Source organism: Alternaria infectoria (genome assembly GCF_024043175.1).
Source record: "Alternaria infectoria strain BMP 0036 chromosome Unknown scaffold_39, whole genome shotgun sequence".
Classification (NCBI taxonomy): Eukaryota; Fungi; Ascomycota; class Dothideomycetes; order Pleosporales; family Pleosporaceae; genus Alternaria; species Alternaria infectoria.
Genome location: NW_026250728.1, coordinates 89547 through 105386, shown reverse-complemented (window position 1 = coordinate 105386; position 15840 = coordinate 89547). Strand labels below are relative to the sequence as shown.

Genomic DNA, 15840 nt, shown 5'->3' with positions numbered 1-15840 from the left:
TGGGACTTGTCGAAATATGGCTTGGAGGGGACAGATACCAGTACAGTGATGCTTCGTGAGCCCAGCATACACGCGATATGAGGTGCTATAGATGCGACCTCGTGTGCAAGAGAAGCCGAAGGCTGTTGGAAATGGCGGGTAAGGACACGGCACCTCCAAGACGTGTGCGCCCGCACTATTCTCTCTAGCAGCCTCTCCACGAAAGAGACGTCCCAAATCCACTCCTTCTACATGATATATCTGTTCCCCACGCTGACTTGGACTTTCACGCCTCTTTTGCTCAAAGCCTCGACCCTTCTTGTGAACTCGTTCTGCTCTTCACTCTTTTCCAACGCCAGAACCTTCGCGGTTTCCTCCAAAACAACTTCGGTCAACTGGTTCATCTTATCTAGCGCAGCCAGGAAGCGCTCACTCCTATCTCCGCTTTGTTTGCTTTTCGGAGCAATGCAGGGCTGCACAAGAACAAAAGCCTTGATCTCGGAGATGGCTGGTCCCGCACACCAAAAGAAGAGATCCGCAGTCTGCAGGCCAAGGAACTTGAGGGAGAAATTGGCGCAAATGTAGGAGAGACATTCGGCCCGTATCTGGCGACAGACGCGGAAGGCAGAAAGATGCAGCACAGATGCGGCGAGATGCTCCGGCTTAGTGCAATTTGCGATCACGAGCGAAGAAAGCTCTGGGTAGATGGCCATGGCGTAGATCATATTTCGTATCTCGCCTGGTAACTCGAGAAATGCGCCGTGTGTCTTTTGTGACTGCATTGGATTAGCTGGCTAGATTGACTCAGTAACGACACGTTGGGTGTATGTTATGTACGTGTGACGCTAACCCACTGACGCGGAGCTGTTTGTGGCGCAACCATTTGGTCCTCATTGTCTTCATCATGTGCCGGAGAGAGACGTTTCTGGTGGCAGGACAGGGACAAGGGATTGATACAGCTTTCGCAATGATGGGGACTGCGGGCAGCTGCCGCCTTACCGCATTAGGATAGTCCACCTTGATGATCGCAGCGCGCCTGGGTAGCTCTCTTGTTAAGGCGTGACAAGCAATTGCGGAGTTCTCGGAGGTGCCAAGACAACGTCACAAGTTTGAGACAGCGACTTGGCACTCTCGCTCCTCAACCAAGCTCGCCACGATGCTCTCGCGCGCGTGTACACGCTCAAGCGCTTTCCTGGGAGCTCGCGCTACACCATGTCCTTCTGCTCGCCCCCCACCAGTGCTGCTCCGACGCGGAAAACGCACCAAAGCCAGCTATCCCGATGGGTCTGAGCACGATGCAACGACGAAATCCAAGCCCTCGCTCCTAGGCCGGCTCAGAGGCTCACGCTCCATCTTCGAGGATGACGCGAAAATGGACCAGGCAATGCGTCCGCTGTCCGATGCCGAACTCGAACGCGACGATCTGCCCGTCATCAACTGGTACGAGCAGGACTTGGACAAAGGCACGCCGCAGCGCCTGATTGAGCGCATAGCCACGCCCGAAGACCGCAAGAAAGACAGAGACATGTACCTGATGATAGAAGAGTCTCGGAAGAACCCCGACCATGACGACGCAACTTTGAACCGGCGGCTCATCGACAGCCTCCTGACAAATCCAAACTTCGCCGAACTGACGGATGAGCTCCAGCTCATCAAAAAAGGCATCAAGTCGAGGGAGGAGCTCCAGCAACTGAAACAACAGGGCGCTGCCAAGGCAGAGGCAGAGAGCAAGCAGTTCAACGCCGGCTTACGGATGGCGACACTTGAAATACTACAAGACGTCCTCGAGGACCCGGACATCGGAGACGCAAGGGCCGACCTGCAAGCGTGCATCGACCACATGCCTGAGGTGGAAAACATAGACAATCCCGTGTTCCAGGCTATGCTGAACAAGGCAATGCACAAGCTTGAGGGCAACGAAGCTATGCAGAACAAGGTCGCCGCTATGCGTAAACGCCCCGACTCCGAATTGGAGCGCGAGTGGCAGACTTATCAGAGAGAGACCGAAGACGCCATTGCTCAAGCAGAGACTCCAGACGAGGACCTGACTATGGCGACACCCGAAGACATGCAGGACGTGGACAAGCTCCTGCACCAGATGCGGGATGTCATGAAGTCGTTGGGTGGCGACACCGGGCTCGAAGCCGAACTCGACGCAGCGATCAGCGAAGACTCCACATCGGGTCAAGATGAAGAGGGTGTGTTCGAGCGTGAAATGGACCCCCAAGAATTGGCCGAAGAGCTGAAGAAGCTCGCCCAGTCCAAAGCATCGCAGCCCGGAGAGCTTGTGGAGGACGAAGAAGATGTTCCCGCTGAGCTCCAGGCCAAGGTTGACGAGATCATGAAAGACCCGAAGCTGATGGAGAAGCTAATGTACATACAAAAGCTCATTTCCGAGAACAAGCAACAGCAAGGCGATCTGACTTCTATCGCCCACGAAACTGCGCCTGACCCCTACCAACTCGCGGACAGCCGCACTGCGCCGCTCAGCGAGCGTATGGCTGCTGCCCTCCAAGACCCAGAGCACGTTGCCGCTCTCCAACGCCTCCGCGTCGACCTCCCCCCACCGTTCAACATTGCGCCCGCCCTGAAATCGTTCAATAAAGCCATTGAGCTTGCCTATATCGGCGCAAACGATGACATCCGCCGAATACTCTGGCGCTCGTACCAGAAAGCGCGATCGTTGCCCACGTTCCTACAAAACATTGGTGACGAGGCGTGGGACATACTGTACTACTCGCAAGCGGTCACCTGGGGCAGTAACCAGAACCGAGAGAATCATCTCAGGATGCTGCTGGCCGACCTTGAGAGCATAGGGAGAGATGGGCCACCTACCCATCCCAGTACGCTCGCTGATGGAGGTGTTGAGCAACTAAACACATGACCGGCTTGAAGACCAGGTGTAACTGTACGATATGACGATTTATATATGATACCCCACCCAATATATTCGCAATGGAATAGCCCTTTGCAAACGTTGCGCTGTCTTTACAACGCCCTCATCCGCATTCGTTTGCTCCACCATCTACCTTTGGTCTCTGATACCAGCTCTCATGCAGATAATCTTTCTTTGGTCCGTCCACCTTGTATCTGATCATGAACCGATCGATCTTTGCACCACAAAACTTGAATTCGCAGTCATTCTGATACGTGTCGGGATCGCACCAATGGCAGCCCGTAGCCATCCAGCCGCCAGCCTGGTCATCAGGCGCGTGGAAGCGCCAGGTATTGAATAGCTTTCCGACGCTTTTTTCGTCGTCTTCAACAAACCATGCGGTGATCTCATCGCTTGTTTCGTTGTACCGATAGACGTAACGACGGGTCGCAGGGAATGACAGCCCAGCGTCCATGGTGAATGTCCCTTGTTCGATATACAAGTATTCGGAGGCGTAGGTCGCTGCATCGGTAGATTGACGCGGATGGAAGTGAGCTGTACCCACGAATGTGCCACCGGGTGTCTGGGTGCGTGAATCAATTTTGCGCGTCATCTTCCAGACACCTTGCATGCCTGCGAACACGGCCGCTGCAACAAACCGAGCATGCTCCTGGGATGCCTCGAGTATTCCGGCAACTTCGCTGACTACTGCCTTGGCTTGCAGACTGCTATCTCTGTGTCGATAGCGCGATGGGAATGCGGGACCCGATTGGCTACCGAATAGGGTGTCGTCACGTGAGACGCCCGTTTCTCGTGCGAACTCTTCCATTAGTCCAACGTAGTCGGCCATCCAGAACTGCGGCACTTGCAAGGACCTCTGACCCATGGCATTTTGCATATGCCTCGTATCATCATACGTGTACAAGGCGGATGAGAGAGTCGCCGACTGCTCAGGCTCTCGTTTGGCCCAGCGTTGCGCCAGAAGTCGAGCCTGCATTTCCATCACGCCCCAGTAAGGGCCTTCGTAGAAACCCACGAACCCAATTGTAGGTATTTGCTGCGAAAAGACGGAACCACGTGACAGGAGATATGGTATGCGCGGATTCGGGTTGTCGCTGCCGTCAGCGAGAAGGGATTGGACACGGGCGTCGAGCCAATCGAGGTCGGCTTTGTAGCCTGTGGCTTCAATGATACCGACCACATCACGCAGTCTGCTCTCACCCTGTAAAGTGTTAGCCTTTTCGATGCGCCTAGACTCTCGAGTAAGCAGAGTACCATAGCTTTTGCGCCTGGCCCATGGAACCAGGGCTCATATTGGCCAAGACGAATCTCTAGGCAAGCACCGTTGGCTGCCTGCTCGACGTGTTCAACCCATCCCCGGACTGGCACAATGATGCCACTTCTGACAAACTCCATATACGTGTCGGTTATACCGGTGTAGCCAGGGTGTTGTGTCTGGGTCGCCGTGTACGCGAGCTCTGAGAAGCCGACGTCGGCGTGATGGCAGCCTATACTTGATCGTAAGAAGTCGTGGCCTTTCTTTGCTTTTTCTGGTGGAACGGTGCTGATAGCTGCAGAGATGTCACCATGGCCGCGACGGGATAGATTGTAGAGAATCAGATCAAGGGGAAGGAATCTGGGTGCTGGCTTGAAATGCCCGTCGTGGGTCTGAGGGTCCTGTGGAAGGTAGCGGGGCAGGCAGTAGAAGGGACGATTGATGACGTGGAAAACCCTGCTGTCGGCGTGGGAGGGTGTCATTCCACCAGGCGAGTGCTTTGCGTTGGAGATCTGAGAAGCAGCCTGAGAAGCAGCCTCTGAGCCGCTGATGCCGCCTCCAATCACGACTATCTTGCCGGGGGTTTCCGTCAGGGCAGAGAGAGTCCGAAATCGTGAGGAGTGTTGGATGTTTGAGAGAGGGTGGGAGGGAACGGGATTGAAGGTGTGAGCTGGCTTGTTAAAGAAGCCGCTGGCGACGACGAGTCGATCAAAGGTACGGCATGTTAGCTGACGGGTGCCGTCGGCACTGACCACTCTCCAAGTATGATCTTCTTGCAGTGATGCGCTGACAACTCGGTGCTCGAGGAGTATGTCGTCAGTTAAGCCAAGGGTTTCTGAATACGCCGCAAGATAGCGGCCCACGTGCCTAAAGATGCATGTACGAAGTCAGTAACTGTCTCACAGCATGCTGTGCACGGATTCTACCTGCCACGCTTTGGGAAAGACAGGCGGAACAGCTAGTGGATCGGCAGCAGGGTTCGAGATATCTACATGTACCGATGTCCAAGCCAGGTCAGAAAAGGCAACAGTGTATCTGCTCAGGTTGGTGCGCATCTCCGGACTGCACTTGTCGCCAAATTCCCCGCGGTCATGTCTCCACATGCCGCCTACACGGTCTGCGGCCTCGTAGACGGTGACTGCGAAGCCGTGCTGTCTGCAGATGTGTGCAGCCGCCAGACCCGCGGGCCCAGCGCCGACGACGCAGACGGACTGCTGCTCGACCGGGGCATCCATGGCCAGGACGGGGTTGGGAATTCGGGGCAGCAGTGTCTGAACAGAGGCTATTCGGAGAGTAGGCCAGCGTTGATGAGGGTGCCTTTGATGGTCTGGAACTGTGTCTTTCCATGCTGGGTAGGCGTCAGCAAAGGGCCAGGGCACGCTGCGGGGGTTCTGGGGCGGCGGACTGAAATCAGATATCGAATGTGGCCCAGGTCAGTGACGGAGCGGTGTTGGTCGAACTCGGAGCGTGCAAAGCGGCGCATGTCTCGTCGTGCGCCTGCGTCGGGGATGCTGGCGGTGCTGCGGACAATGTCTCGCCACAGGGCCAGGGCGCGCTGGCGCTGGATGAACTGCAGGACCGTCAGCGGGCGTGGCGCCGGGCCGGATGCGTCGTGGGACAGGTACGTGGTCCAGGCCCACGGGGGATTTTCCTCGTGCGCGCAGGCGGGAGGGCGGCTTGGAGGCGACGGTCGCGTAGGCGCGCAGCATGGCGGTGCGATGTGTCGAGGGCGCGTCCCAGTGCCCAAGGTTGGCGGTGGGCGGTGGGCGGTGGGCGGTTGGTGGTGGGCGGCTGGCTGGCGGCGGAATCGTCACCTCACCACACCACCATGCACTCGCCCCAGGCCCTCGCGCGCATGCAGACGGTGCAGACGCTGCTGCGCCAGGACGCCGCCCTCAGTGCCTACGAGGCGCCCCAGCGACCCTGCCCCGTCGCCTTCCACTGGGTCCCCTCCGCTCTCGACCTCCGCCCGGGCGAGCTCGACGCCTGCCTCGGCCTCGTCCACGCCACGTCGGGCCACGACTACGCGGCTTCGGCCATGGGCTGGGACCCGCGCAGGAAGCGCGACGAGATGCTCGACGCCGACATGATGTATCTGCTGCTGCGCCCGGCCCAGGGCGGCCCCGACGCCATCCTCGGCTTCACCTCCTTCATGTTCACCCACGACGACCCCCCGCACCACGACCGCCCCGTCCTCTACATCTACGAGATCCATCTCCACGAGCGCCTGCGAGGACAGGGCCTCGGGTCCCGCCTCGTCCAGTTCGTCGAGAGCGTGGCGCGCGCATGTCACATCCCCAAGACGATGCTGACCGTCTTCACCGCAAACACGCGCGCAAAGAGCATGTACCACAGCCTGGGCTACACCAGGGACGAGTGCAGCCCCGACGACAGGATCACGAGAAACAGCGTCATCCCCGCCGAATACGCCATCATGAGCAAGTCGATGGACTGAACACCATACATTGCTAGTCTTCATCAGCCCATCCTCACTCCACGGGAACAAACACCCTGTCAATGTCCGGCCCCCAGCCCTCATCCACCCCGCCAACCTTGACTTCGTTGACGCCCTGCTCCACGTTGACATGCACCACTGAACTTGCCGGGCCTCCTCCCCCGTCTGGCAAGAACGCCGCCCTCTGCGATTTCCCATTCACACTGATGGCTGCATACCTTTGCTGCTTGTCGCCGTTGAGATGCTTGATCCTCACAGTCGTGCGCGTCGTTGCTGAAGATTCCACCTTGGAAAACGTGGCGGACCCCGAGGGCACGCCGCCAATGTACCCAATTGCCTTCGAGCCCGAGCACGAGGAGCATGCTTGAGATATAGCTCCGTTAGCAAGCTCTGCCGTCTCGCCTTCGTACATGTTTTCTTTGGGCCCGGCCCTGCTGGCTCCAGTACCGGGGTCCAGGATCCAGTTGACAGCGTTCTTCATGCTAGCCGTCGTTCCAGATATCTCAACCGGTAACCATACGTATGTGCTTCTCATCAGATTTTCACTGTGCCATCGGTCCCCCATGTACACGTACCCATCCCCCACAGACAGTACAAAGCTTGTTTGAGAAGCGTACGTGTTGGACCCAGAGTCGGCGAACTTTTGCCACGACGACCATGGACCCGAGAGAGACGTCGACGTGCTGTAGTAGTTGTCATTCGGGCTCCACCCCGTAAGCTGCGAGGCGAACATGAAGTAAACGCCTTCGTGTTTGATCATGGCCGGAGACTCGTATTTTTCTTTCCAGACGTAGACATTGCTGGAAACGCTGAGATAATCATCAGACAGTGCGTTGATGCGTAGGCCGTTGCGGCGCTGGCTTCGTCAGAAACAGGTTCCTACTGTGCTACGAGGCAGTCATACGTCTTCGGTCAGTAGATAGCCCTTGCCGTCGTCATCGACAAACACGCCAGAATCTCTACTCTCGAAGCCCAGTGGTCGCTCGCTGCGTAGATACGAATACTTTCCGCAAACGCTGTCGCCTATTGCGACCCCAATCTTCGCCTCACCATAGTCGGCGCTGTCAATGTGAGCCCACAGGACATACTTACCCGTTCGCTTGTTGTGCATAACTTTTGGTCTCTCAATAACACGATCGGGCCCTGTGTCGCCAGATGCAGTCCGCGAGATTAGAGCGCCTTCATAAGACCATTCGACAAGGTTCGTAGACGAATAGCAGTTGATGTTTGTGAAAGCGGTTCCGTTTGTTTTATCTTCGCCAATCCTGCGGGCGCATCAGCACCGGTAGAGGCTGCCCTTGCGCGTAGAGCTATTTACCAATACCACTTTTCGCCATCTTTGATGATGCCGGCGCCGTGAGCCTGAATGTGCTGGCCTGTGTTGGTCTGGTGTAATGTCAGTTGCCATTTGCTCATGGGTACGACGAAACGCACTGCTGTCCAAGTCGCGCCAGGTACAATCTGGAGCGTCGCATTTACGATCAAGCCGGACAGGCCAAAGCCTACGAGTCTGAGAAGTCGCATGGCGGTATTGTAAGATCAAGTCTCAGATGCCAGCCAGAGCAATTGTCTATGCAGAGTGCCTGGAATTTATAGGCGCATCAGCAGATCCTCCCGCAAGTTCCTGACAATCTGCCAACTGGGTCGACCGCGAAAGGCTCGTCGCTCATTGACGGAAAAGGGGCACTGCGCTACATAGTGTCACGAGCAGACATGACTGTTTCAATAATTCTGGTGGCGTATGACTACCGGGACAAGGGTAATAGACGAGTTGTGGGGAAGCTTTAGTCCCGGAAGCTATGCTTGATCGAACGTTACCCGTGTACTGCACGTACTATACTGTAAACTCTGCACACGACGCTGCCTAGGTATGCATCGCCTGGATTGGCAATCACCCGATGTCCGTGGCTCTTTCAACATGAATGCACACTGGCCTCGGTAGCAATGGAACAGGCCGCCCTCCGAAGCGCAGATACTACTGGAAGGGGAAAGCATGCCGCATCCAGTCGGCACAATACTGCGACCGAACCTTGGAAGCGATGGGACATATGGGCTAACGAGTGTATGCTCAACGTATAACTTGGAATGACTGGCAACAGTACCGAGGTAGTTTGCACCGGTCGAAAAAGGCACGTTGCTAGTTCTGGATTGGACAAGATGTTTGCTGCACTCGTACCAACGTTGCACCTGCGCAGGCAGCGTACGCAGCGCACCCACGACAGCGTCTTCGGGCTTGCTCATGCTTCTCGCCCGCATTTTGACCCGCTGCTTCCTTTTGCGAAAGCTTGCCAGCGCCACGACCACAGCCTTCTGGGCGCGATTCCACGTATATCAGATACGGCCCAGCAACCTCAGCAATGATGTAGCGTTGTGTTAAGTTTACTAATCATGCATCTTCAGGGAACCTAGGGACCTGGATACTCTACAAGACATCAGAGATTGAACGTCAACAGACGACCATCCTTCACGTCCCTGATTTGAGCCATTCGCAAGTACCTTTGATGATCGGATAATTGCGAAGGGCCAACGACTTCGACATATTCCATACATTTGGACTGTCTCAGTACAATGCATTCCAGAATGTCCAGCACGTTGCGCTCTCATGTAAGATAACGGCACATCGTCTAAATAGGAGATTGTGTGTTTTCAAATCAGACGCCTCAGTTTCACATTCGAGCAAACCCGTGTAAGAATACCGTAAAGACTTTGTATCAAATCGTTGAGCAGCAAGCAATATTCCACAGGCGCCAGGGAGCTTCCGAGCTAGCGTTTCCCGGTAGATCCATCCTGCTACTTTTGTCACAACCTTTGGTTACGTTATTGCACAATATCCTTGGCCACTCCGACATAGCCAGATCCATTCTCGATCCACGTATTCTTCCAGATCTGCACCAGCTCTTGCGAAAGTCTTGCCATGTCGAGGTTCCTCTCACTTGAACTCGCTAGTACCTTCCAGCCTTGCTCGTGTTCTGCGCTCACATCATCGATCATGTATGTGTACTTGTCGAAATTGTCGGAGCCCGCAATGAGCATGTCATTCACACCATTGGCGAACCCGAATGTAGCGAGAACTTGGTTGTAGCTGACCCAAGCGGCGTCTGTCATGGGAATGCTGACCTTGTAAACGATATTGGGAAGGATGCCATCGCGTTCGACAACAGTGTGTAATGAGTCGGCCATGTAACCGTCGATGAAACAATACAGTTTTTCCCGGTCATCCTCACAAAGATGGGCCCCTGCTCCGCGAATCATGCGGAGGGGGGCAATGAGAACAAGACGTTCCCTTGCCTTGGAAGCAGTCAGTCGCGCACTCAAGCAAGAATAGGACTTTGAAGCTTACATCAGGACCAGGTGTAACTGTACGGCACAGTGAATCGGATTCAGGTCTGGGCTTCATCTCGTATGCAGGCGTCGCAAGAGGCGTCGAAGTGTAGAGTGGCGTTATGCTGTGAAGAGGCGAAGACGAAGACAGCCCCGCAAAAGAAGCATGCGAATTTGATCTACCAGGAGGCGTGTCTCTGCCACCTACGGTATGACCAGGGATGTGATAGTCGAAGGGTGACCGGTATGATCCCTTCTCCCATCCATGCTTTGGCGCACCGGGCGGGATCAAGGCAGCCCGCCGAATCGAGTTGGCGACTTCAGATGCAACCGAACCTACAGCGGTTGTATGTTCTGAACGAAGAGAAAGGGAGGGCCTCCGCGTGTGTACGAGGTTGCGCGCGTCGGCCAGCCGGTTGCCAAAGCCGACGTCTGCAAAACGCGTATAGTTGCGGTTCTCCACCAGTCGCGGAATTGTCGGTGAGGACGCTGATGGGGAAGTAGAATTTATGCGAGGGGGGACCGACATGCTTTCCTAGTTGCTGATGGCGGAGAGTGATTGCAACGCGTGTTTCGACTTCAATTTGATGGTAAGGAGCTGGAGCAGAAGCGAAAGGGGAAGCGAACACTCTAGAAACACGCTCTCAACTCACTAAGAGGAAGCAGCCAAGCCTGTGACTGTTTGTGGTGACAAACACAAAGCTCCAGTGAAGGTGTAGCGCCATTCATTGAACCTTCAATATGTGTTCTGCTTCGGGAGAGGCGACATGATCGATCTAGTTGCACGAGAAAATATCGATGGATTTCGTTGTCACTACAATATGTTAATGATATTCAGATTGTGGTCCGTGTTGTTTACCTAGGTAGTCACTAGCACTAGCGAAGAGGACTCGACACCCGTGCTGCTATATCCAGTATAGTCTGTAGAAGCCCAACTAACATAGTCCCAGTGTGAAGTTTGGTATTCATCCACCGAATGCGAAAGCTTCCCTCCGCCTCAAGAAGAGAGAACTCAGATTCGATCGCAACTTGATGTCTATACTGCTTCCTAGACCATGCACTGGCGTCATATCAAATGGCGGGCACCATGGCAAAAGCGCCATCTGTCGGTACTAGAGACTTTCAGGGCCGAAGAAGCAGCGAAGGAAAGCGCTGTTGTTGTTCGCAGAATTCGGGACGGGAATATTGAGGTATGTCCTGAGTGTTTTGATAGAGTCTAGAACATTTGTTTCTCTAACGCTAGCCAGTATGTCACTTGCGGCCGTCTTGAAGACCAAGCAAGCATTTGGAATCGTTGCAAACGCTCACTACGCTACCTCCAGAATAGGCCGCGGCGGGTTTCATCTCAACAGTACTTTGAGCATGACTCAGGCTCAGTGAAGAGCGGTGGAGAGACTGTGACAATGACCGTAAGAGCAGACGCGCACAACGAGGAAACACAAGAGTCTGGCAGTGAGCCCTGGGAGGGCGACTATACTAGCCTTCTAGCCGAGTATGGTATACGATAGTTGCCCCATAGTTTCCTGATGGCTCCTCCGCCTTTATTGCGTCTTATATCATACCCAGGTAGTCATGTACACCACCACATTCTGTACTAGATAGACAATGCAAGATTCATGTAGCTACCAAAAGCACGCTTTGTCACTATGCTATTTGGATAATGTCTCTGCCGGTGTTGTCAGATAGGAAAAGCGATATGATAACGCGGCGAATCCCATCTGGGTACCCCCAAAGCAGCGACGAAGACAAGATCAACTACACCAGCATAAGTAGCTAGGAAATGGGAAACAATTTCGCATTCGAGTATAGATCTTCCAGTACTCCAATCACGTACGACCCTAATCTGATAGTATCAATGCTTGACCGTAATGAAATTGAATCCGGGCCTGTCTCGTTTTAGCAGCCGTACCGCTCATAGATGACGTATACTTTCCCTGGCCAAGACATTTCCCACCTCTGGATGTGGCCTCTGAAGTAAAGCTCTCATCTATCCCGCTCCTTGAACCGTCGACTCAGCTCGTAGAGCCTTTACAGCCGTCTTTAGCCACTCTCTCGCTCAACTCGCGCGTCCTGCCTACGAGATGGACTCGCGGCTACCACACCCTCGCCAAATTCAAGCACAGCTCCAGGCACTCGGCGACGAAATCCAGAGCATCCGCGAAGAACACGATGGCCACATTGTCGGGCTAAGCCAGCGTCTGCAACAAGCTGAGAACCGCCAGCGACAACTCCTACATCAGCTCCAAATTGCTACGAACCGCTTTCCTGGACCGCCTGGCAGTAGTCACAGTGGTTACTCGAGTTCGACTGCCAACCAAGATAATCCTCTCCCTCTCTCGGAGTCTCTTATCGGTACTGGTCGCATCACAACACCTCCACGAGCACATACCGGTGGCGCCACGAGTAACGACAGGTATGATCGTACCCGCTTCTTATCATCAGGGGAGGCTTCTTCTAGACACAACAGCTATTCTAGTCGCCCATCCCCTGTTCAATCGGTGGATGCGAATGCTACACCACGCGCACAACACGCTGCTCCCCCACTGAACCCAGTCCGCCCTCAGCAGCCAGTCATTGGTAGTAAAGACAACGCAGCTTATCTTCCTATGGTCATGGAGAATATCATGTCCGAGCACCGCCGCCACAAACGTGAGGGCACCTTGAGATCTTGGTGAGATGCTCTCTGAGCGAGCGCTCATGAATGAGTGATAGTGGCTAATGCATATCAGTGGATTCGTTTTTCCAGAAGGGCGGACCAACGATGTCAAATGCTCTCAAGACCCTTTCCATATACCCTGCTTTCGTGCCAACCACTTCTACTATTGCCGACAACACATGCGTGTCATCCCTGGTGGGAAGACGGTTTGTAGCCATAGGAACAAGCAGGACTGCTTGGTGGTGATATTTGGTACGTTGTCCAAACATGGCTCTTGTGCTCATACGTCAAGACTATTAGTAATCATCCACAGAAGATCACGATGACTGGGACCTGATCGTGGATGCTGCACTCGCGGCAGGCAACCTTGGCAACAAAGGAGTGGATGTCGAGGATCTGAAAGAGGCTCTCTTCCCTCCTCAGAACTACTCTGATCGATACATGAGCGCCCCTGGCTGATTTGGAAGAAGATAAAGTACCCGGTGGTATGGGAAGGGCTTTAGGGCGAGGAAGGGCAGAGAAACAGTTGCAGCGGTGGATCAGCTCTTCGCGTAATCCGTGTCATTTTCCGATTCAATCCCCTTATGACCCTATCTGAGCAACTACATCGAGCGTAGTGTTGCATACAGCCTGAATGCGCACCTAGAGACAAACATTGAGCGTATCGAGTGTCTTTCGCGGCACGGCCTCGGTGTCTTGGAGATGTTCATGTCTAAGGCAAGGTTCGGCGTTGTGTGCCGTTGGCGATATTTCAGTTGTGCCTCCGGGGCCATTGATCCCACGTAAATCATGGATACAGAGTGTGGCGACGTTGGGAAGGTTTGCTGAGCCATGCTTGGTGTCGTTAAGATTGTAGGTTACCACGCACGCTGTGGTCCATGTTTCGTTTTTTGGCAACGCCAACACGCAAGAAGAATACCTACGCACGGCTGCGTGACGCAACCCACGTAAGTGTTATTGTTCAACGGTCGGACAAAGCGCGCTCACATTTGGACGAAGTCGCCCATGCCCAGCTGAGAGTACCTAGGTAGACGAGAAGCGCGCGTCTTTGACACGCGCTAATGACGCTTGGGCCTTGTCGCATGATTTGTCATCACTCAACAAAATATCAAAGGGGGCCGGGGTGCACAGAAGAATTTGCTCCACATTGCAAGCTGCATGCAGACGCGCCTTGAATTCTTCTGCCAAGCGATCAACTATCGCTTCAGTACGCGACAAACCATGTGTATTAGACCACGCTCTCATGTCCCCCGTTCTCCCGACCTCGGGAACTGGAGGTCATCTTTTCCGCTGCAGCTCCCTCCCTCCACTACACTCCCTCAACCGAAGGTCGAGTTCAGTGGCCCGAACTTGATGTTGCTGTAGACAACAGTGGCATCAGCATGTTGGCTCTCAATGTCTGCCGGCACACCGCTCGTCGTCTCGCATTCTCCCCTGCCGGTACCTAGATCCGTGTCTGGATTCTTGTCTGTGGGATACGTAGAGTCAAGCCAAAGCATGTTGCTGTAATGGTCATCCCACAGGCTCATGACGAGGACCATGCCGTTTGCGAGAGCCTTTGCCATGTTCGCCATACCGCCCTTGTCTTTGAACGTGTATGTATCGTGGAACGCAGCTTTCTGTTCGTCGCAAAACTTTGTTGTGATGGAGTTCCCGTCTACGCCAGGAATAGTAGATGCAGGCTGCGCAATAGTCTTGCCGTTCTGGACATAGAAACGCTTGATCTCCATAGCGTCCCCGGTACCGACAAATTGTGTGACCACGGTGAACTTCTTTGAAGTGTCTACCGTCTTGCCCTTGCCATAGAAGTCTTTGACACCCATGCGGTAGCTGTTGAAGTCACAGCCGTCAGGATCGCAAACCCCGGCATAACGGTCGGCCGAATAGGTACCTCCGCAACCGTCGCCGTCACAACGAGACTGCTCGATTGTGGAGCACGAGTGTGGGGTGACGGCTGTGCTGACAGCGTTCGCTTCCCAGATGTCCATCTCTGCGCAGCACGAACCATGGCCCCCAACCCCTGCATTCGCATCGTTGGAGGATGGCTGCCAACCTTCGACATTTCCCTGCAGCATTCTGAGTAGCTGAAAACCAATTCTTGGAACCGAGCGTGACTTACCTCGCCGTTGATGAACTTCAAATCCCGTGGGCACTGGGCGTCGCAGTACCCTGTGCCGTATTTGGCGCCAGCCTTGTTCGTCGAGAATTTCTTCAATCCGCCATCTGCATCCATTGAAACAAAGTACAAAGCGCCATTGAACCCGCATGGCAGGTTCGACACGTCCACATCGAACGTGAACTCTTGGTTGCCGGTAAACTTAAACATCTGTTCAAATCCACGGATCAGTTGAGACACTGTTTGTACCTACGAGAACGTTACTTACCTCGTAAGTCGTATCATCCTTCATGAGATACGTCCGAGAACCGATGTTTGTGGAGTAGGAACCCTTCGTGATGAATTTCAACTTCAGGGAGTTACTGCCCGCGGTGATGCCGTATGTGCCACTGTAGTCTGCGCCGTCAACGGCACAGTTGGCCGCACATGCCTTATTGTCTGGGCAGGCAGTTGCGTTCCACTCGTTACCTGTGTAACAGTTGTCATAGCTAGTCTTGTGTTAGCAGCTGAGTCAACCCAACAGATTGTGCCTATGCCATTACCCTCCTTTGACATGAAGCCATCGCCAATTGGCGTCGATGACAATTTTACCGTTCTTGGTTGTGCAGCTACCCTTGGCGGTGCAAGACTGCCATGTCATTCCTGGATGGGTTTCGGTTTGCTGAGTACCAACAAGCTGTGCGTGAACGACGTGGTAAAACCACGCGGCAATGACGAAGTAGTGATACATGCCCAGATGGTGAGCAGTACAGGCTTTGGGGTTTCAGTAATATCGTGGGCAAAGACTGACAAAAGGTTGAATCAAGATCATGGCAAGTGCATCGGCAGGCGTCTCTTATGTCCCTTTTCGCGGAGCCTTCTAATTACCCTTGGGCGTATGTACTCTATGTTCCATCTTTCAATCAATGTGTCAATAAATGCTAAACCACGCCCCAACTGCTGCAATTTGCGTTCAAAGCCTTTTCTCGCATACCGATAATGTGCGGCCCCTACATGCCATGTCGAGATTCATCTCACTGGAGGCTAGAACGTGTCCGACCACAGACGCGGACAGCTTATGAGATGAATTGACTGCTTAGTGCGACGCGGACACCCGTAGGTCTACAAGGCAATCTCCACGCAATGTAGGAATCATTAGACATCGTCATCGCAGCCAGAAGGT

At 54.2% G+C, this 15840-nt stretch overlaps 7 protein-coding genes across 7 annotated transcripts; 3 read left to right on the top strand and 4 right to left on the bottom strand.

Moving 5' to 3' along the window:
- Positions 1 to 1259: 1259 nt before the first annotated feature.
- J4E92_010604 (uncharacterized protein) lies at positions 1260 to 2863 on the top strand (the record flags this gene model as incomplete). Its single annotated transcript, XM_051501941.1, has 2 exons — positions 1260 to 1263; positions 1308 to 2863. The coding sequence occupies 2 exons, from the start codon at positions 1260 to 1262 to the stop codon at positions 2861 to 2863; spliced, it is 1560 nt and encodes a 519-aa protein (XP_051347843.1).
- A 115-nt stretch (positions 2864 to 2978) lies between these two features.
- On the bottom strand, positions 2979 to 5365 carry J4E92_010603 (uncharacterized protein; the record flags this gene model as incomplete). The annotated part of the gene is made up of 3 exons (XM_051501940.1): positions 2979 to 4076; positions 4130 to 4820; positions 5034 to 5365. 3 exons carry the CDS (start codon positions 5363 to 5365, stop codon positions 2979 to 2981), a joined length of 2121 nt encoding a protein of 706 aa, XP_051347842.1.
- Positions 5366 to 5958: 593 nt separating this feature from the next.
- Positions 5959 to 6585, top strand: J4E92_010602 (uncharacterized protein; the record flags this gene model as incomplete). The annotated part of the gene is made up of 1 exon (XM_051501939.1): positions 5959 to 6585. The coding sequence occupies one exon, from the start codon at positions 5959 to 5961 to the stop codon at positions 6583 to 6585; it is 627 nt and encodes a 208-aa protein (XP_051347841.1).
- Positions 6586 to 6619: 34 nt separating this feature from the next.
- J4E92_010601 (uncharacterized protein) lies at positions 6620 to 8109 on the bottom strand (the record flags this gene model as incomplete). The annotated part of the gene is made up of 4 exons (XM_051501938.1): positions 6620 to 7441; positions 7490 to 7850; positions 7904 to 7971; positions 8020 to 8109. The coding sequence occupies 4 exons, from the start codon at positions 8107 to 8109 to the stop codon at positions 6620 to 6622; spliced, it is 1341 nt and encodes a 446-aa protein (XP_051347840.1).
- A 1293-nt stretch (positions 8110 to 9402) lies between these two features.
- Positions 9403 to 9765, bottom strand: J4E92_010600 (uncharacterized protein; the record flags this gene model as incomplete). Its single annotated transcript, XM_051501937.1, has 1 exon — positions 9403 to 9765. The coding sequence occupies one exon, from the start codon at positions 9763 to 9765 to the stop codon at positions 9403 to 9405; it is 363 nt and encodes a 120-aa protein (XP_051347839.1).
- A 2747-nt stretch (positions 9766 to 12512) lies between these two features.
- On the top strand, positions 12513 to 13021 carry J4E92_010599 (uncharacterized protein; the record flags this gene model as incomplete). Its single annotated transcript, XM_051501936.1, has 2 exons — positions 12513 to 12555; positions 12876 to 13021. The coding sequence occupies 2 exons, from the start codon at positions 12513 to 12515 to the stop codon at positions 13019 to 13021; spliced, it is 189 nt and encodes a 62-aa protein (XP_051347838.1).
- Positions 13022 to 13881: 860 nt separating this feature from the next.
- On the bottom strand, positions 13882 to 14795 carry J4E92_010598 (uncharacterized protein; the record flags this gene model as incomplete). Its single annotated transcript, XM_051501935.1, has 2 exons — positions 13882 to 14628; positions 14682 to 14795. 2 exons carry the CDS (start codon positions 14793 to 14795, stop codon positions 13882 to 13884), a joined length of 861 nt encoding a protein of 286 aa, XP_051347837.1.
- Between the last annotated feature and the right edge of the window lie 1045 nt (positions 14796 to 15840).